This window comes from Charadrius vociferus, unplaced genomic scaffold (genome assembly GCF_000708025.1).
Source record: "Charadrius vociferus isolate BGI_N301 unplaced genomic scaffold, ASM70802v2 scaffold134, whole genome shotgun sequence".
Taxonomy (NCBI): Eukaryota; Metazoa; Chordata; class Aves; order Charadriiformes; family Charadriidae; genus Charadrius; species Charadrius vociferus.
Window position 1 is genome coordinate 1,491,452 of NW_009648333.1, and position 14,902 is coordinate 1,506,353.

The 14,902-nt window shown below is 43.6% G+C and overlaps 1 protein-coding gene across 1 annotated transcript in view; it reads right to left on the reverse strand.

The window, feature by feature from the left end:
* The window catches only part of BEND4 (BEN domain containing 4), a 25,623-nt gene extending 11,096 nt beyond the window's left edge, over nucleotides 1-14,527 (reverse strand). The window contains exons 1-3 of the mRNA XM_009885008.1: nucleotides 14,418-14,527; nucleotides 13,107-13,447; nucleotides 11,004-11,570 (exon numbers count right to left, since the gene is read on the reverse strand). Coding sequence (XP_009883310.1) covers nucleotides 11,004-11,570; nucleotides 13,107-13,447; nucleotides 14,418-14,527 — 1,018 coding nt within the window. The remainder of the gene's footprint in view (nucleotides 1-11,003; nucleotides 11,571-13,106; nucleotides 13,448-14,417) is intronic.
* Between the last annotated feature and the right edge of the window lie 375 nt (nucleotides 14,528-14,902).

The following is a 14,902-nucleotide window of genomic DNA, read 5'->3' on the forward strand; positions in this document are numbered from 1 at the left end:
GAACGTTAACCTGTTGTGTCCCCGGCACGTGAAGCACAGCTCTCCTTTAACTGTATTCTGCTGAGGAAATGATTTCTCATTACCGGTGAGAAATATGAAGGTACTAAAAGCTGGCTGAAGCTTATAAATACTTCTGTCCTCATAAAAGCAGTGATGTTTCAAGCACAAAATTGTATGGGTTTTTTTTTGTCATTTTAGAGACTGGAGGACTCTGAGCGCTTTTGACTTGTAAAGCCATGGTGTGTCACACTGTTTGCTGGGGGTACAGATGATCTCAGCCTTTCAAACACCAGATCCAACTTGCAAAGCCAGGCTTTTTGGGTTGCTGTATTAACCGAAGCCTAAAGGAAGCCACAAAGAGGGCAGCACAAGGCCAAGAGTCAAAGCTTCAGTTTTGCTTGTGTCCCTCTTACAGTTTTCTGCAAATATTCTCTTTGCCGAGGTAAGAGAAACTGTTTCCTCCAAATCCTGCAGCAAACGTACCTTTAGAAGAGCATACGGCTCCCAACTGTAAGGATGAATAATCATTTAAACCTAGTAGCTTATTCATTTTGTGTTTCTTTGACTTTGATGTGGTGTCTAGAGAGTTAACAAGATCATAACCCCGAGAGCTGATTCTCTGCGTGCTTACGCACGTATCCACTATCACCGACATCACCAACAGGGATCTGTGCCCGCTGTAACCAACGGGAAAGATGCTAATGTCAAAATAACACTTGCTAGTTATGATTTAGCAGAAAGCCTGCGGGGCGGCAGTAATTTTCTTGCCCATTAGGAAGAAGTTTCCACAGCCTTCGCTTTTTGACAGTGCCAGTGACTTAGAAAAGATACTGTAAGTGGCAAAGTAACCTGTCCTGCAGCGAGTGACAAGAAGAGCAAGACCTTTGTGGGAGCCAAAGGGTGAGAAGGAGGTGCTACAGGGGACTTGGCATGCTGGGGAAGGCTGCTCTTGTGAAGATGCGAAGCAGTGACAAAGCAGGACACACGTAAGAGGTGGCAGGTCTTCACTGTTTATTGAGCCAAGCTGTAAGACTTCGTTGTTATTCAGGGCATCTGTACGCTGTAACAAGTGATTCCGCACCACTCGTCACCGCTTTCTCTGTGGAGTACCCCAATTTCTAATAAATGGCATGGTGGCCACCAACTGCGCCGATGACAAAAGCTGGGCTGTGATCTCTCAGTCTGACCTGCCACACAGCACAGCAACTCCCCTGACTAAATCCTCTTTGCACCAGACAGCACCAGCGGGTGAAACACAGTACAACTCAACTCGTCGTCTCCCAGTGATGCCGTTTCTACCCCTGGCTCGTTGTTACAGCATGTGCTATTCCAGCCTCACAAACATACACCTCCTTTCAAGTCGGCATTTTCTCTTCCTTTGATTGGGTCTTATTAAATCTTCGGAAAAGAAACAGTAAGTGCTTGTCACTTGTTACGTACTTATAGTTAGTGGTGAAGCAATTTCGCCATCTTCTCTTTGCTAAGCACGACATTCACCTTCCCGAGATGCCGGGCTCACGCTAAAAGCCGAATCCCTACACCTACCTATGTGTCGGCACGCCAGCCCTTTCAAGCATGTTGTGCATCCATAATCAGCCGGAAACCCACTGCGTCCTCCAAAAGCCTTTCTCAGTGTCCCTGTCCCAGTGGCTGAACCCAAATGGAGCCAATGTTCTCTGCGCCCCAACACGCGGTAATGTCGCACCGTGTTCGGCCAAGGATGTCTCCTCTCATCCTCCTCACTCACTACCACCTCTGCACCGCTTGCAAGCTGTGAGCAATGACTGTATGCTTTTCTTTCACCGATGGAAATATTAAAAACAGTGAGCCGTTGCACAAAGAATCCCTCCAGGAATTCAGCTGCATCATGGCAATTTCCTGAATACAAATATTTTTGCTTTTTTTTAAATCACTCTTTGTAATATGTTACGAAACACTCTAAATATCTGCAATATCCTCATCAACCAAACTTTTCATCTCATCAAAACCATAATTTGGCAAGATGTTGCCTGGTACTAACTCCATTATTCTCTTTTAGTACTCTCTTAATTGAAGCTGGCACCAGCTGTGCAACTAGTTTGCCTGGGCTCAGTATCAGGCCAATGAGCCTACAATCATCCAGGACATTTCATGGGTCCTTTTTAAAAAAAAAAAAAAAAAAAAAAAAAAAAAAAAAGAAAAAATCGTACAGTATTTGCCTCTTTCAGTCTTCTGGACTATCCCAAATATTCTAAAACATAAAGAAAATCATTGTCAGAGTCCTCTTTCTCTGCCTTCATTTCTGTTTTTGCTCCTGAAATGAGTTGTCCAAATCTCACGATTTTGAAAGCATCACACTTTGGTAGCAGCTGCCTAATGTTTTTGGTAAGAAGTTGATGTGCACTCAGGGATGAATAGCTGGTGCGCCCAAGCAGTTACTGCTCCCAGCGGCTCCTCTCCTGGTGATGCCAGCCTCTGGAAGAGGGACTCCTGACTCCGCTCTTCAACAGCTCTGTCTTACAACCTGAGCTGGGATCAGCACCTCTTTGTCATTTCTAAAAAGACCAGGAATTCTGGTGCTGACTGACAAGCTCTTCAGTTGCCCCCAACTTTGGGAGGGAGTTGTGGCAGACAGCTGAGGTGGCAGTCCCACCTGAAGCCGCTACTGAATGCATGCTAACACCCAGAGATACAGTGGAAATGGGAAATATTTCTACCCGCTTACCATCGTCATCATATTGGTGTGACTGCACCATTTTACTCTTCATGAATACTGGAACAGAAATACTCAATGAGCAGTTGCATATTATTGACAAAACTTACCATTTCTATCTGTTAATGGTCCGATACCGTTATTAGGACTCCATATCTTCCCTTTAACTTGCCAGGGAAAGAATGTCACCTCCACAGAGTGCTCCAGGTGCAATTTTAATTATTAATTTTCCACTGATCCTAATCTCGGCTTTTTACTCATCACCATAAACTTCCTCTCTACTCCATTCGTTATAAATGTTCCTTCACTTTCCCTCTAAGCTGGTTGTTTTTGTAACCAGCACAAAACTTTTCCTCCCAGATAGTCTTTTGGGGCCTTCAACAGCATGCTTTTAGTTTTTCCCAATTATCGCTCGCTTTTTTTCTTTTTTTTTTTAACCTTTGGCTCTGAAAATTGTTTCCAACTTTCTATGAAGTGCCAAGAACTTCTCTATTACTGGTTTGGGCTGGGTTTTTGCTCATTTTAAATGTTATTGGGCCACAATCACTTGTATTGGTATCTGTCAAAATGAGGACTGTCATTCATCCTCCCCAAAATGTGGCCTCCTGTGTAACACACTCCAGGACTGCTTATATTGCCAAAGCACAGTGCTGTGAAGAGATACCCGGGCTTGCTGTAAATAAGGCATATCTCCAATGTAAATAAGATACATCTCCAACCTCTCCCGCAGCACCAGACAGCCCTTGTGAGAAGGGATGGCTCAAGCCCGGCTGCGTGTCTCCCCGTGGTGGCCTCAGCGCCATAAGCAGACAGTAAGAAATCTGGTTATTCTGTTCATTAATGAGCTTTTGTGCTCTGTAGCTGACACTGGCTGGTATTCGTTCTGGTGTTTTGCACAGCAGAAGATGAATCCCTTAGCACTCAAGACCATTTACTTCTGACTCGCCAGCGAGGAGGAGAATTGGGAAGGGTGTACATCTACATCCACCCTGCTCAAACCGGCAGCTGTTAGTTAAGACTGGCTCAGCATTGCAATGCGTCCTCCTTTGCTTGACCTTGAGCAATTCTTCACTCCGAGTTCATTGCAGGGCATTTCTAAATTGATGCTCGACTGTCAAAAAGATGTAACAAATGATAAGGAACCTGCTGACGAACTAGATAGCAGTGTGAATTTCTCATAACGTTAACGGAGATGCCTCCTCTGCCTGAGATTTGGACAAGTGTGCAGTATAACACAACTTGGATCATTTTAGCTCATACGCTCATTTATTTCAATAGTCAGCTGAAAGCCAGTGAAAGCTGCATGGACAGGCCGTGAAGACAAGTTGTTGGGGTGCAGTCAGCTGGAAAAAGAGCGAGGGGCAAGGAGAGATGGGGTTAGTAAAGAGGAACTGATCTCAGTGCTCAAGACCCTACAAATTTGGATGTTTGTAATTGGACGGTAACATAAAACCAGCGCATATTTGCAGCGAGAGTAGCCAGCAGAAATCAGAAGAATCGACCTTACATGCAGAAGGGTGTTAAAGATTGGCTAATCTGACCTACCTTCCTGCCAAAAGCAGGGAAGGGCAAAAAAACGATAGCAAGTATCATGTTACTATTAAAATTCCTCTTGGTTGTGTTTTCCAGGTGGAGTGGAAAACCATTTTACTTCTGTTAATCCGCATCTGAAAAGCCATCTTATTTCTTTTAATTTTCTTTTGCAAAAATGTTTCCTCCAGAAAGAAGAACGTGCCCCTTCTGTACACCCCTGGGATGTACACCTCTGCCTAAACAACAGAAGAAAAGTCATTAAACAAGGCAGCTGTGCATCTCTCATTTAAGCGATGCTGCCACATGCTCCTGTGGCTTTTATTTTTGTTTGTGCTCCCTCGCTTTCCTTCTACTTAAGAGAAGGTACCTCTTCTTGTCCTCTCTTTCAGCTGTGAAGTCTTTAGGGCAGGGATAAACCCCTCTACACATTTATACTGCTGCTAACTAATGGGGCAACCAAGGAACCCTCGGGGAGCGGGGACAGCAGTTTGTGTCACTAAAATGCCAAGTGCTGACCTGCAAAACGTAAACCGAAGTTGAGACCGAAACTTTTGGGGGAGTTCAGCCTTGCCAGGCTGAACTGCAGCTCCCCACAAAACTCCCAGCAGCTCTTGCTCCCCAGTTTAGGCTAAGAAACCTGAACGCCCCAAATTCTCAGGGATTTTTTTTGGCACAGAACTATGGAGAAAACAAATTAATAAATCCCTGGTCTGCTGCAGTTATGTGTTTCAGTAAGTTTTTGTACTCAGGCTGGTTTAGCAAACTAAGCCGGCACCCCCAAGCTGCAAGCAAAACCGTGCTGCAAATTCAAAGGGGTTCTTGTGCCAAACACTCGGCGACCGTGCTCGAGGCTCTCGCTTCCCAAAGTAGCTTCACACTTTGAAGCAGAACAGCAGAACAAGGCCAGAGATCAGACCAAAACATCCCGAACATCAAGGCAAACCAAAGAAGTGGTTAAATGTGAACATCAAGAAAAAGGACAAAAAAAAAAAAAAAAGAAAAAAAAGAAAGGACATGAAAAAGTGTTCGTCATAACCCTTGATGGCTGCTTTATCTACGCTGCGGCTGTGGTAGGCTCTTTGGAAACGCGATGCTCTGAAAGTATAAAGGAGACAGGATTTGTAGGGAGAAGTAATATCTTTTATTAGATCATCCGATATAGTCACGAAAAAGAGTCAAGCCTTGGGCACACAAAACCTCCCGGAAAACTTGTCTAACTTTTTCAATTACATTGATATTAACTCTACCTGCAAATCCCGCTTTGCTTTGGCTACTTCCAGCCACCACGAACGTTGCCTCTGTAGGTGATCACCTCTCTATATTTGAGGGGGTTTTTCACCCCCATTCTCCTGCAGTTTGCTGGAGTATTTTTTGCTGCCCCGCCAACGAGGTAAGAAGAATAATTACTATAGTTATCACACACTGTATCATCTTACTTATTTGTATCTTTTCACTACTTTCAGGCTGGTTTGATTGAAACCACGCAAACCCTCACTCATGACTCCTGGCCTTTGCTTTAACCACCTGCAAATATTTTTTCCCTTTTAGATTGAAAGCTGTGGGAAAATCCTGCTGACAATAGTGAAGGAGAACTGCTTAATATCCTTACATATTAGAGGGTCTAAATCCAGGTCTTACATGCAGTCTCACAAATAAGTCTTTAATTTTACTACTGGGAATGTATCACGGCCCTAGTAATTTTTATACAGAGGAAAGAGATTAGGAGACATTTTTCTCTTCGTATAGATGGATTACTTTGCTCTGTTCCTGACGGTGTCAAAACCTTAAAGAGCCAATGACAAGTTTGCCAAACTCGTTCCAGGAATTACCTAATCTTTGAAGTATTCTTTAAAACAAGACAAAAATAATACACCAAACAAAAATGTTTCTCTGTTTTTCAGTTGAATTGAAAACTGAAAATGTTCAGTTAATGTTTTTGCCTAAAAAAAAAAATCACTGGGGAAAACTGCACAATTTGCAAGATGTCACATTGCTCCAAAACCAAAGCACTGCAATAGGAATTTTACTTCAGTTATTCCATAGCTGAAACAATTAAGATTTCACACAAATTTAAGTATTCTTTCAGTCAAATCAAATGGGTATATTTTTGGGGGAAAAAACCCCAATCCAACAACAAAAACATATGCAATATGTCACCGATGTCATTGCTTTTCTCCAGTGGTGATCTACCAAAGAGTGACGCCAGGCTATGGGCAAAGAGACCCTACAGGACTGGAGGGCTTCTACAGCAACAGGGCAGAGTCCTGAAAATGGAAAAATCTTATTTTCTGTGTCCAAAAGCTACAGGAGGATATGTTTTGTGTAATATTTGTTAAAAAAAAAAAAAAAAAAAAGTCATTGCCTTTACATCTGCTGAGAAAACACTCTTCTTCCCGGTAGTCTCTTTGTAAGCCCTGCAAATGGTGCTTTGCAGAGCTAGAGGCAAAGATGTACAGCAGTAACTATTTTTAGACCACAAACTCTCATGGATTTTAAAAGGGCTTTTGCATACGGAAAGTAAAAAAAAAACAACAACCAACCAAAAACCCAAATGCAAAGTATTTCAGGAAAAGGATAAAATGATTCATAGACGGTTATAGAACAGAAGGGAGGGGTTGGTGCTTTTATCTTCATTTGACAGGGTTGCCAGCGGGAGCCTCAGAGCCTGCGAGGAGGGCACGGTGCATGCCTCCCCCCGTCCCACCGGGTCCCCTGCCAGACTCACTGAGCAGCTCCGACCCAGCTCGCCCTCCAGGATGAGAAGGAAAACTGCGACAGCAAAAAGACCTGCTCCTTCAGTGGCTTGATGAGACGGTGCGGTAGCCTCCACGCTCACTTAGGTGTCTCCATGCTCACCTAGCAGCCTCCACGCTCACCTAGGTGCCTCCACGCTCACCTAGGTGCCTCCACGCTCACATAGGTGTCTCCACGCTCACCTAGGTGCCTCGATGCTCACCTAGCAGCCTCCACGCTCACATAGGTGCCTCCACGCTCACATAGCTGCCTCCACGCTCACTTAGGTGTCTCCGTGCTCACCTAGCAGCCTCCACGCTCACCTAGGTGTCTCCATGCTCACCTAGCAGCCTCCACGCTCACCTAGGTGCCTCCACGCTCACCTTGGTGCCTCCACGCTCACCTAGGTGCCTCCACGCTCACTTAGCAGCCTCCACGCTCACCTAGCAGCCTCCACGCTCACCTAGGTGTCTCCACGCTCACCTAGGTGTCTCCACGCTCACCTAGGTGTCTCCACGCTCACCTAGGTGTCTCCACGCTCACCTAGGTGTCTCCACGCTCACCTAGGTGTCTCCACGCTCACCTAGGTGTCTCCACGTTCACCTAGCAGCCTCCACGCTCACCTAGGTGCCTCCACGCTCACCTAGGTGTCTCCACGCTCACCTAGGTGTCTCCACGCTCACCTAGCAGCCTCCACCGCTGCTTCTCTGCTGCACGAACCGCCTTGCCTGGCCCGGCAGATGCCCAGCATGAGATGTGTAAGTGCGCAGGGAAGCAAGTTTGTGCTCTGAGGTGACTCTGATGGGATAGATGGTGGCAAACGCCACTGAAACACTCTGCAGAGGGCTTTCTGGCTCCCTCCTGAGGCAAGAAGCATCTTGATCAGCAAAAAAACCCCACCAAACTGCTCAGAGAATGAGCATTGCACCTGTTTCCATACAGATTTGGGTGTTTCAAGTCCCACAAAAATTTTTGCCGGCTTCTTCGGCAGCAGCAGTTAATTGAAGCAAAATCAGCACTGGAGACAAAAATAATCAGGCAATGCCTTTAGTTGATGTTTGATTAACCTTGCTCAGCAGTGGCTGTGGGACTGCCTGGGGAGCTCAGACCTCTGTCCTACCACGTAGCAAAATCAGAGGGCACCTTCTGTGGCTCCTTATGCTTCCCCAAACACCTAGGTCACTTTAGGCCTCTCTGTATACCTCAGCCAGACAGCAGCAGGCACATCTGATGATGGCTTTACCCTGGCTGATGAACTCATACATCCTTGCACATTTATTTTATTTTTGTCTGCTTCCTTTGATACACCGCTAATGAGGTGTTTCACTACTCCTGGGGGTGAAAAAGGACTATGTTTATGTATGTTTATCTCTCTTTTAAAGGGAGATGAAGGGTAACTGTGATGACCCAGGTAAATACCGGCTGCTTAGCCCAGCATTAATCCTAGCAAAATACAGGCCATCACAACGGGATTCAATTGACCAAGAACTAAAGAACATGAATACAATTAATGCCAGTCAAAACGGTCTTATGGAAAGTGGATCTTGTCAGACTAACCTGACTGTCACTCTTTGATGAGATTATAGGTTCGCTTGAAAAAGTTGGGCTGAACAGACGTAATATACCTAGACCCCTGAAGGGCATTTAACTTACTATTGTGAGTCATCCGATTGAGAGAGCAGCAACACACAGCATCAGAAGACTACAGCATACACGGATTAAGAACCCACTACCGACATCTCAAGTATCTGTCACTGGGGGAATCATCATGAATAGATGTCTCTCTAGCAGGGCTCAACGGACTGACAGCAGCCTCAATGCCATTCAACATTTCTAACCAGAATCACAAAGGTAATTTAAAAACAATAAAAAAAAAAGATCTGGATGATACAGAAACTGGGGAACCAGCAAACAGTGGCAACCGGGCAGCCAAAGCAATCCAGATCACTTAGTAAATGAACACAGCCAAATACAAAGTATACATGTCTACGAAGAAACGTGCACAGAATGAGAAGCTCAGCTGCACGACTGATGGCCAAATGACCAGGGCAGCCGTGGGTGGGAACAAAGAGACTATTCACCTTCGCTCAGGCAGATAGGAACATATTGCGTGTAATTCTAGTACCCAAATTTTAAAGAAATGAGCAGAGGGGAGAAAAGAACTACAAAGAAGGATTCAACTCATTTGGGGACTTCTAAATGGCTTTGTTTGCTTACTTCATCCACGATGGAAATTCAGTCAGCTTTTAATCTGTAAGCACCTCCATCCAGAAAATGTACCAAGTCCTATACAGCACTTCATTTAGCAGAGCAAAGCATAAAAGCCAACGGCTAGAAGCTAGTTTCAGATAGGCAGGGAATTCGGCACACATTTGCACCAATGTAATTAACCACTGGAGTCAAGTGTCAAGGGAAGAGGTAGAGCCGCTGCTTGTCAGTGTCTCCAACTCTTCAAGCCTCTCCAAGCCTTCTGAGATAGCGAGTCAAATCTAAGTTATGCTTTAGTCAAAGTCAAAAAGATCACTAGGTTCAATATAGGTGGTTGAATGAAAGCTGTAGGTCAGATTATAGACCCTAATGGTAATTTTTGGTCTTCTGCTTCTTAATCTAGCACCCAACAGCAGTCCAAGTCACAGAATCACAGAATCACAGAATGGTCAGGGTTGGAAGGGACCTCTGGAGATCATCTAGTCCAACCCCCGCGCGATTCCACACGATTCCCTTTGTCACAGCATTTCCATGTGAGGTATGAACGACTGCTGAATCCAGTGAGAGTGTATGAGTTATGGTGACTTTAGATCTTGGGAGAGGTGGGAGAAGTATTCTAAACTTCGGGTTTTCTCTGCACTGAACAACGTTGGTTATGGGATTTGCTGGTACCACCTCAGGACCAACGCACAATAGAAAAACACAATGTAGTACAAATAATTCATAACAGATCATGGATAGCTGGGAGAAGAACAATGAAGACTACTGATTGCTTTTTGCTCATATTTTGCAACTGCAGATATGTATTTGGACAGTGGTTGGTTGCTGCCTTCTTCCTTTCTGCATAGTTAGCAGCTTTGGAGCATTTCCTCTCTTGCAGTCCATGCTAAATGGCTTTTCTACCATTTAGGGATTAGTTCAGACAACTTTACATGGATCTACCCTAAGCACCTCAAACTTTAGCTAGCAAAGGTGCAGCTCCCCAGCACTTATAGATGTGTCAGAAGTGTGTTGCGTGCTTATTTTCCTTGCTAAATTCCAGTTTGCTTTTAGTATTATTATTTGAGCTGCACTTATTGCCTGTGCTTAAAGTTTAGAGGATATGGGTCCAAGATACTTTGTTCTCGTCCAATGCCACTCTTCAAGCATGTCAGTGCACCTTAACAGCGAGAGGTCCTAAGTTTAAAGGAGCAAGAGAAGTTTTTCACAGAGGGGGTTTCTATTAGATGGGGCTTTTCTGTCTGCTTTTCTCTCCCCTGCTGCCTCTCTCTACCAAGCGGCAGTTTGGTATTGCTGAACTGGAGAACTTGTTGCCAAGATTATTTTCAGATATTATCTGAAGATGAACAGGAGGAGATTTATTTATCCTTCTCACTGAGCAAACATCAATTTAAGAAATACTGTTCAAGGTAAAAGCCAAATCTATTTTGTTTAAAAGTAGGGACACAACTTTGAATGGTTTCTTTAAGTAACCAAAAAAGGAGCTCCAAAAGGGAATTAGGTTTATAAGCTGCAACATCACTTAAAGACCAATACAGACAATTAGGTATAAAAGCGCATGTTTGAAATTACCATGACAAATCACCTGATATTTGGAATTTGGGATGACAAGTACATCCCATCCTGAACACAGATTATTAGTCTAGGACTCATGATTTGTATGGATGAGTATCAGCAGGTAATTTTCCAGTGGGCACAGCTATAGGAATTTTGCATGGAGACAAATTCCAATGTTTGATTACTATCACTACAACCTTAAAAGACAACAAGAACTTAAACTATTACCCAACTGTTTTTATCACTGACTGACAATATTATATGGCAGGGGATTATTTACCTGGAATGCTCTCCAATTTCCTACGAAGTTCCTCGTTTTCTTGTTGCAATGAAATTACCTCCTGCTCTAGCTCTTGACACCGAGGGCAGTAACCTTCTTCCTCTTCCTCCTCTTCCTCCTCTGGAAGTGTAGAAGATGATGGGTGACCATGAGATTCAGATGTTGCTGGAGACGTCCATCCACCTAAAGTGTGTACTGGAGAGGTTGAAAGTGGATCCACATCTGCCAAATGGCTAAAATCATTTACTGATGAGGTGTTCTGAGAAGGGAAGCTCCCAGAAAGCAAATAGTTCTGAAGGGAATCGGTAAAAACTCTCAGAAAGGCTGAGGTTTGTTGTTTCTTTTGCATATACTGCATCTCTATGTCTAAAATGTCTGACGTCTGACTATGGACCATTTTCCCAAGCTGACATTGCTCTTGTCTTTCACTATAATTTGGGTTTTCCTGCTTTATACAAGAAATCATGGACTGAGAGTGATTGTTGTCCAGTAGTTTTCCACCACAATTTAAGAGACTTAGAACCCGGCTGCATTGTTGGGCAAAGGCATCCAGAATCATTCGACTCTCTGAAACAAAAGAAAAGATGAATCACAGAAACCTAATGCAAAAGGTTATGCCAGGCAGCAGCAGCTAGATGAATGTACACAACCGTTTACAGTAGCATGCGTTTTATTTCTGAACACATTAAAATTATGGCTTCTGCTTTAATACTTCTGCAACACTGTGATTTAAAACAATCCCGACTTTGCTTCTATTTTCAGAGTGCCCTTGTGCCCTTGCTGTTAATCAGAAATGCATTGTGATGATAGTCACTGCTTACTGCCATCTTCTTTCAGAGGGATTAAGACAGGAAAATGGAGAAAAAAATACAAATTCCGTCCAATCTGCTACAAGTAAAAGTTCAACTAAGTACTTCCCTGGAAGCCTACTTCAAGCTGCTGGTGGGCACTGCCTGTCCATATTTGCAGGACTTCGCACTACACCTTCTTCCTATGCCCTGCTCCTCTCCAACAAGGCTTCCAAGCTTTGTTTTTCCTCCCTTTTGTCTTTGCTGCACTTGCTTGACATTGGGTGTGGGACACTTTATGTGATCCACCCCCAATTCTATGGACTTTGCTTCTGTTCCTTTTACTTTAGGTTCCAGGTACGTCCAAGAACAACTCAAAGAGAGCACAAAACCCCTTCTCTTACACCAAGGAGAGGCATCAAATGTACAATGTGAAGCTCCTGTGGTCAGAGGAGGAATTTCTTCTGTCCTGCTGACCTCCTATGAGTTTATGGGTAGGCTGATATAACACGGTGGAGAACAGCGCAGAGTTCTTCAAGCTGCTCTGAACATAATCAGGAAACTCTACATGGGGCTGTGCACCAGTTTCTGGAGGCAGCAGCTCGGCTCTGGGAGCAGCATAAGGATGCCACGCCGCACCTAGTCAGCCTCGCCTCTAATTACAGGAGGTGTCACATCTCAGGCAGCAGTAGCAGCTACAACCTAAACCTTTATAGTAGGATGGCTCATTTCTGAATGTCGATATATGTAGAGTCAAGCTGCTGTAACAGTTCTTGGACCCAGATGGAAAATGACCAAGAGATTTGGCTCCAATTTGTGGCATGACCTGTTAGATCCCCTGATTAAAATAATGTCTTTTTAAAATTTTTAGCTTATTCACAGCTGAGTTCTTCTAGGTGCCTAAAAAGATGTAACTAACATTTTGCATGAGATTAAAAAAAACAAAAACTGGTAGGTTTAAGTGCTGCCAATTTTGGAGAGCTCTTCTCAGGCAGGCTTGACTTTTAGGAAGTGACAAATGCATTTACTTTTGAAAAGGCAACCTGCTACAGATGCGCAAGACGAAGCACCCCAGACCTTCATCTATCTTAACTTCATCACTAGAGACAAAAACATTGCCTCATCCCATTGATAATAAGTACAGAACGGGAAAAGCTCAGAATTCAGTCCTCTAAGAGGTTGCACTTCTCACGGTACTTCCCCATGATCCAGAAGATATTCCTTCTGGTGGAAAATGTAGGAAAACGTACTTCATACTGAGGTTAGTACATCTGGCCTGAAGAATCTTTGAAACAACACTCATTTGCATTTTTACCATCCTCCAGATCTCTGCAAAGAGGGCAAGGCTGAAGCAGCATACAAATGCTTTCAGTCTCAAACGCATCCCGAGGAGACCTCCCCGAGGATGTGATCTCCTGAAGACTCAACCGTAAGAACAGGGACTTGAGGTGGACAGCGTAAGGAAAGGCGCAGTACAGGGCTACGAGGGTGCCCAGGGCCAGGCAGGGAGAGCCCACCAGCATGTGAAGGACTGGGGTGGCCCCAAGATCATTTAAGGCATCCTCACAATGAGCCTCCTGTGCTAACGACGACTCGTACCACACCCTAGCCTTGTAGATGGGCTCAGAGAAACCAGGGCAGGTTGCTCCAACACATCTTTGATCCAAAACGTGAAGCAACGCCCTCTGCCCATATTACAAACTCAAAAGGGCAGAAAGGCACAAGTGGGTGCTGAGGTGATGGGTGCTCTGCAGCCTCCATACCTGCTGTCCCTCCTTCCCTTACACTGCGTTCACCTAAGGCCAGCCGTCTTTAACCCTTACGGTGCACATGCAGAATAACACAGCACAACAAATATAATATAGATTAAAAGAGCGGAACTCCGGTGACATTTAAGCTTTCAAGCTGGGACCTACCGATAAATCAAAAGAAAAACCAAGAAACTCAAGCATCACTAACAACTTCAAGTTGGGCTTTCTTTGCCTTATTTCTTTACTTCCCACATTTTCCCTTTAAAATTATTACAGGATGATATTGATTGGAACTTTGCAATCCTACTACAGAGCAGTTTTTTCATTCATTTTAATCCTATAATCCGATTCCAGACCTGAAGTCGTATTTACTGTTTGTATTTTAATCATTATAGTCCCTGTTGACAAAACAGTTACTCATTCTTTGTGTATCCTTGTTGCAAGGGGACAAAATATGAATGAAACAACTGAAAAGGGATTAGGTTAGTATAAGAGATGTTATTTTAATATGGTTTCTCCTGAAATACGGCAAAAAGTAACCTGACATTTCAAATACCAGTTTTGAAGAATGTTTTAATATGCACTAACATCAGTAAAGATAAAATTAATGATTAGTTTTGTTGTAAAATTGAATGCATTAGGCACATTCACTGTGATAATGGCTTAAAATGTAACTGAAATTTTATACAGAAATGACAGTATTGATTTAATCTTCAGTTCAGTATCAGATCTACTACAAAGACACAATAACAGCAATTACTGTTTTTTTCTTAACTTTAACGCATACTCAAAGATATAAAAATGAAAGTCATGACAAGGCAGGGCTATTTTGAAATGCTAGCAGAAAGATTTGCAAGCGCTTTTTCTCTGAGTACCGCTGGGCAGCAATAGCAAGGGATGCTCTCAGCACACATTCTGGAAACATCTGGCTCTGTGCTGAAGCGGGTGCCACTTTGAAGCGACTTCTACAGCAGTAATAGTACATGTACCCACAGTCAGAACGACCCTAAATGAGAATGATAACTGCGGTTATTTCTTGTGATGGGGAAAAAATAAAAACAAATGCTGCCCATTTAGCATATATCGTAGAAATTGGGATTTCAGCTTTTATGGACTCACTGTAATTAGAAATGCAAGGACTGTGCAACATCTAATCACTACGAAATGACAAAAAGTTGTTTTTATGTGAACACTGCTGAATAACCACTGATCTATGATTCTTAATTGATTTAACGTAATGTATATATTTTCTAGGAAAGGATTCTGTTGAAATGACTGCACTGAGCTAAAACAATGTAAACATTTTATGAAAGTCTTATTGTGACATTCCTTTTCCTTATTACGATGCTCACCAACCATG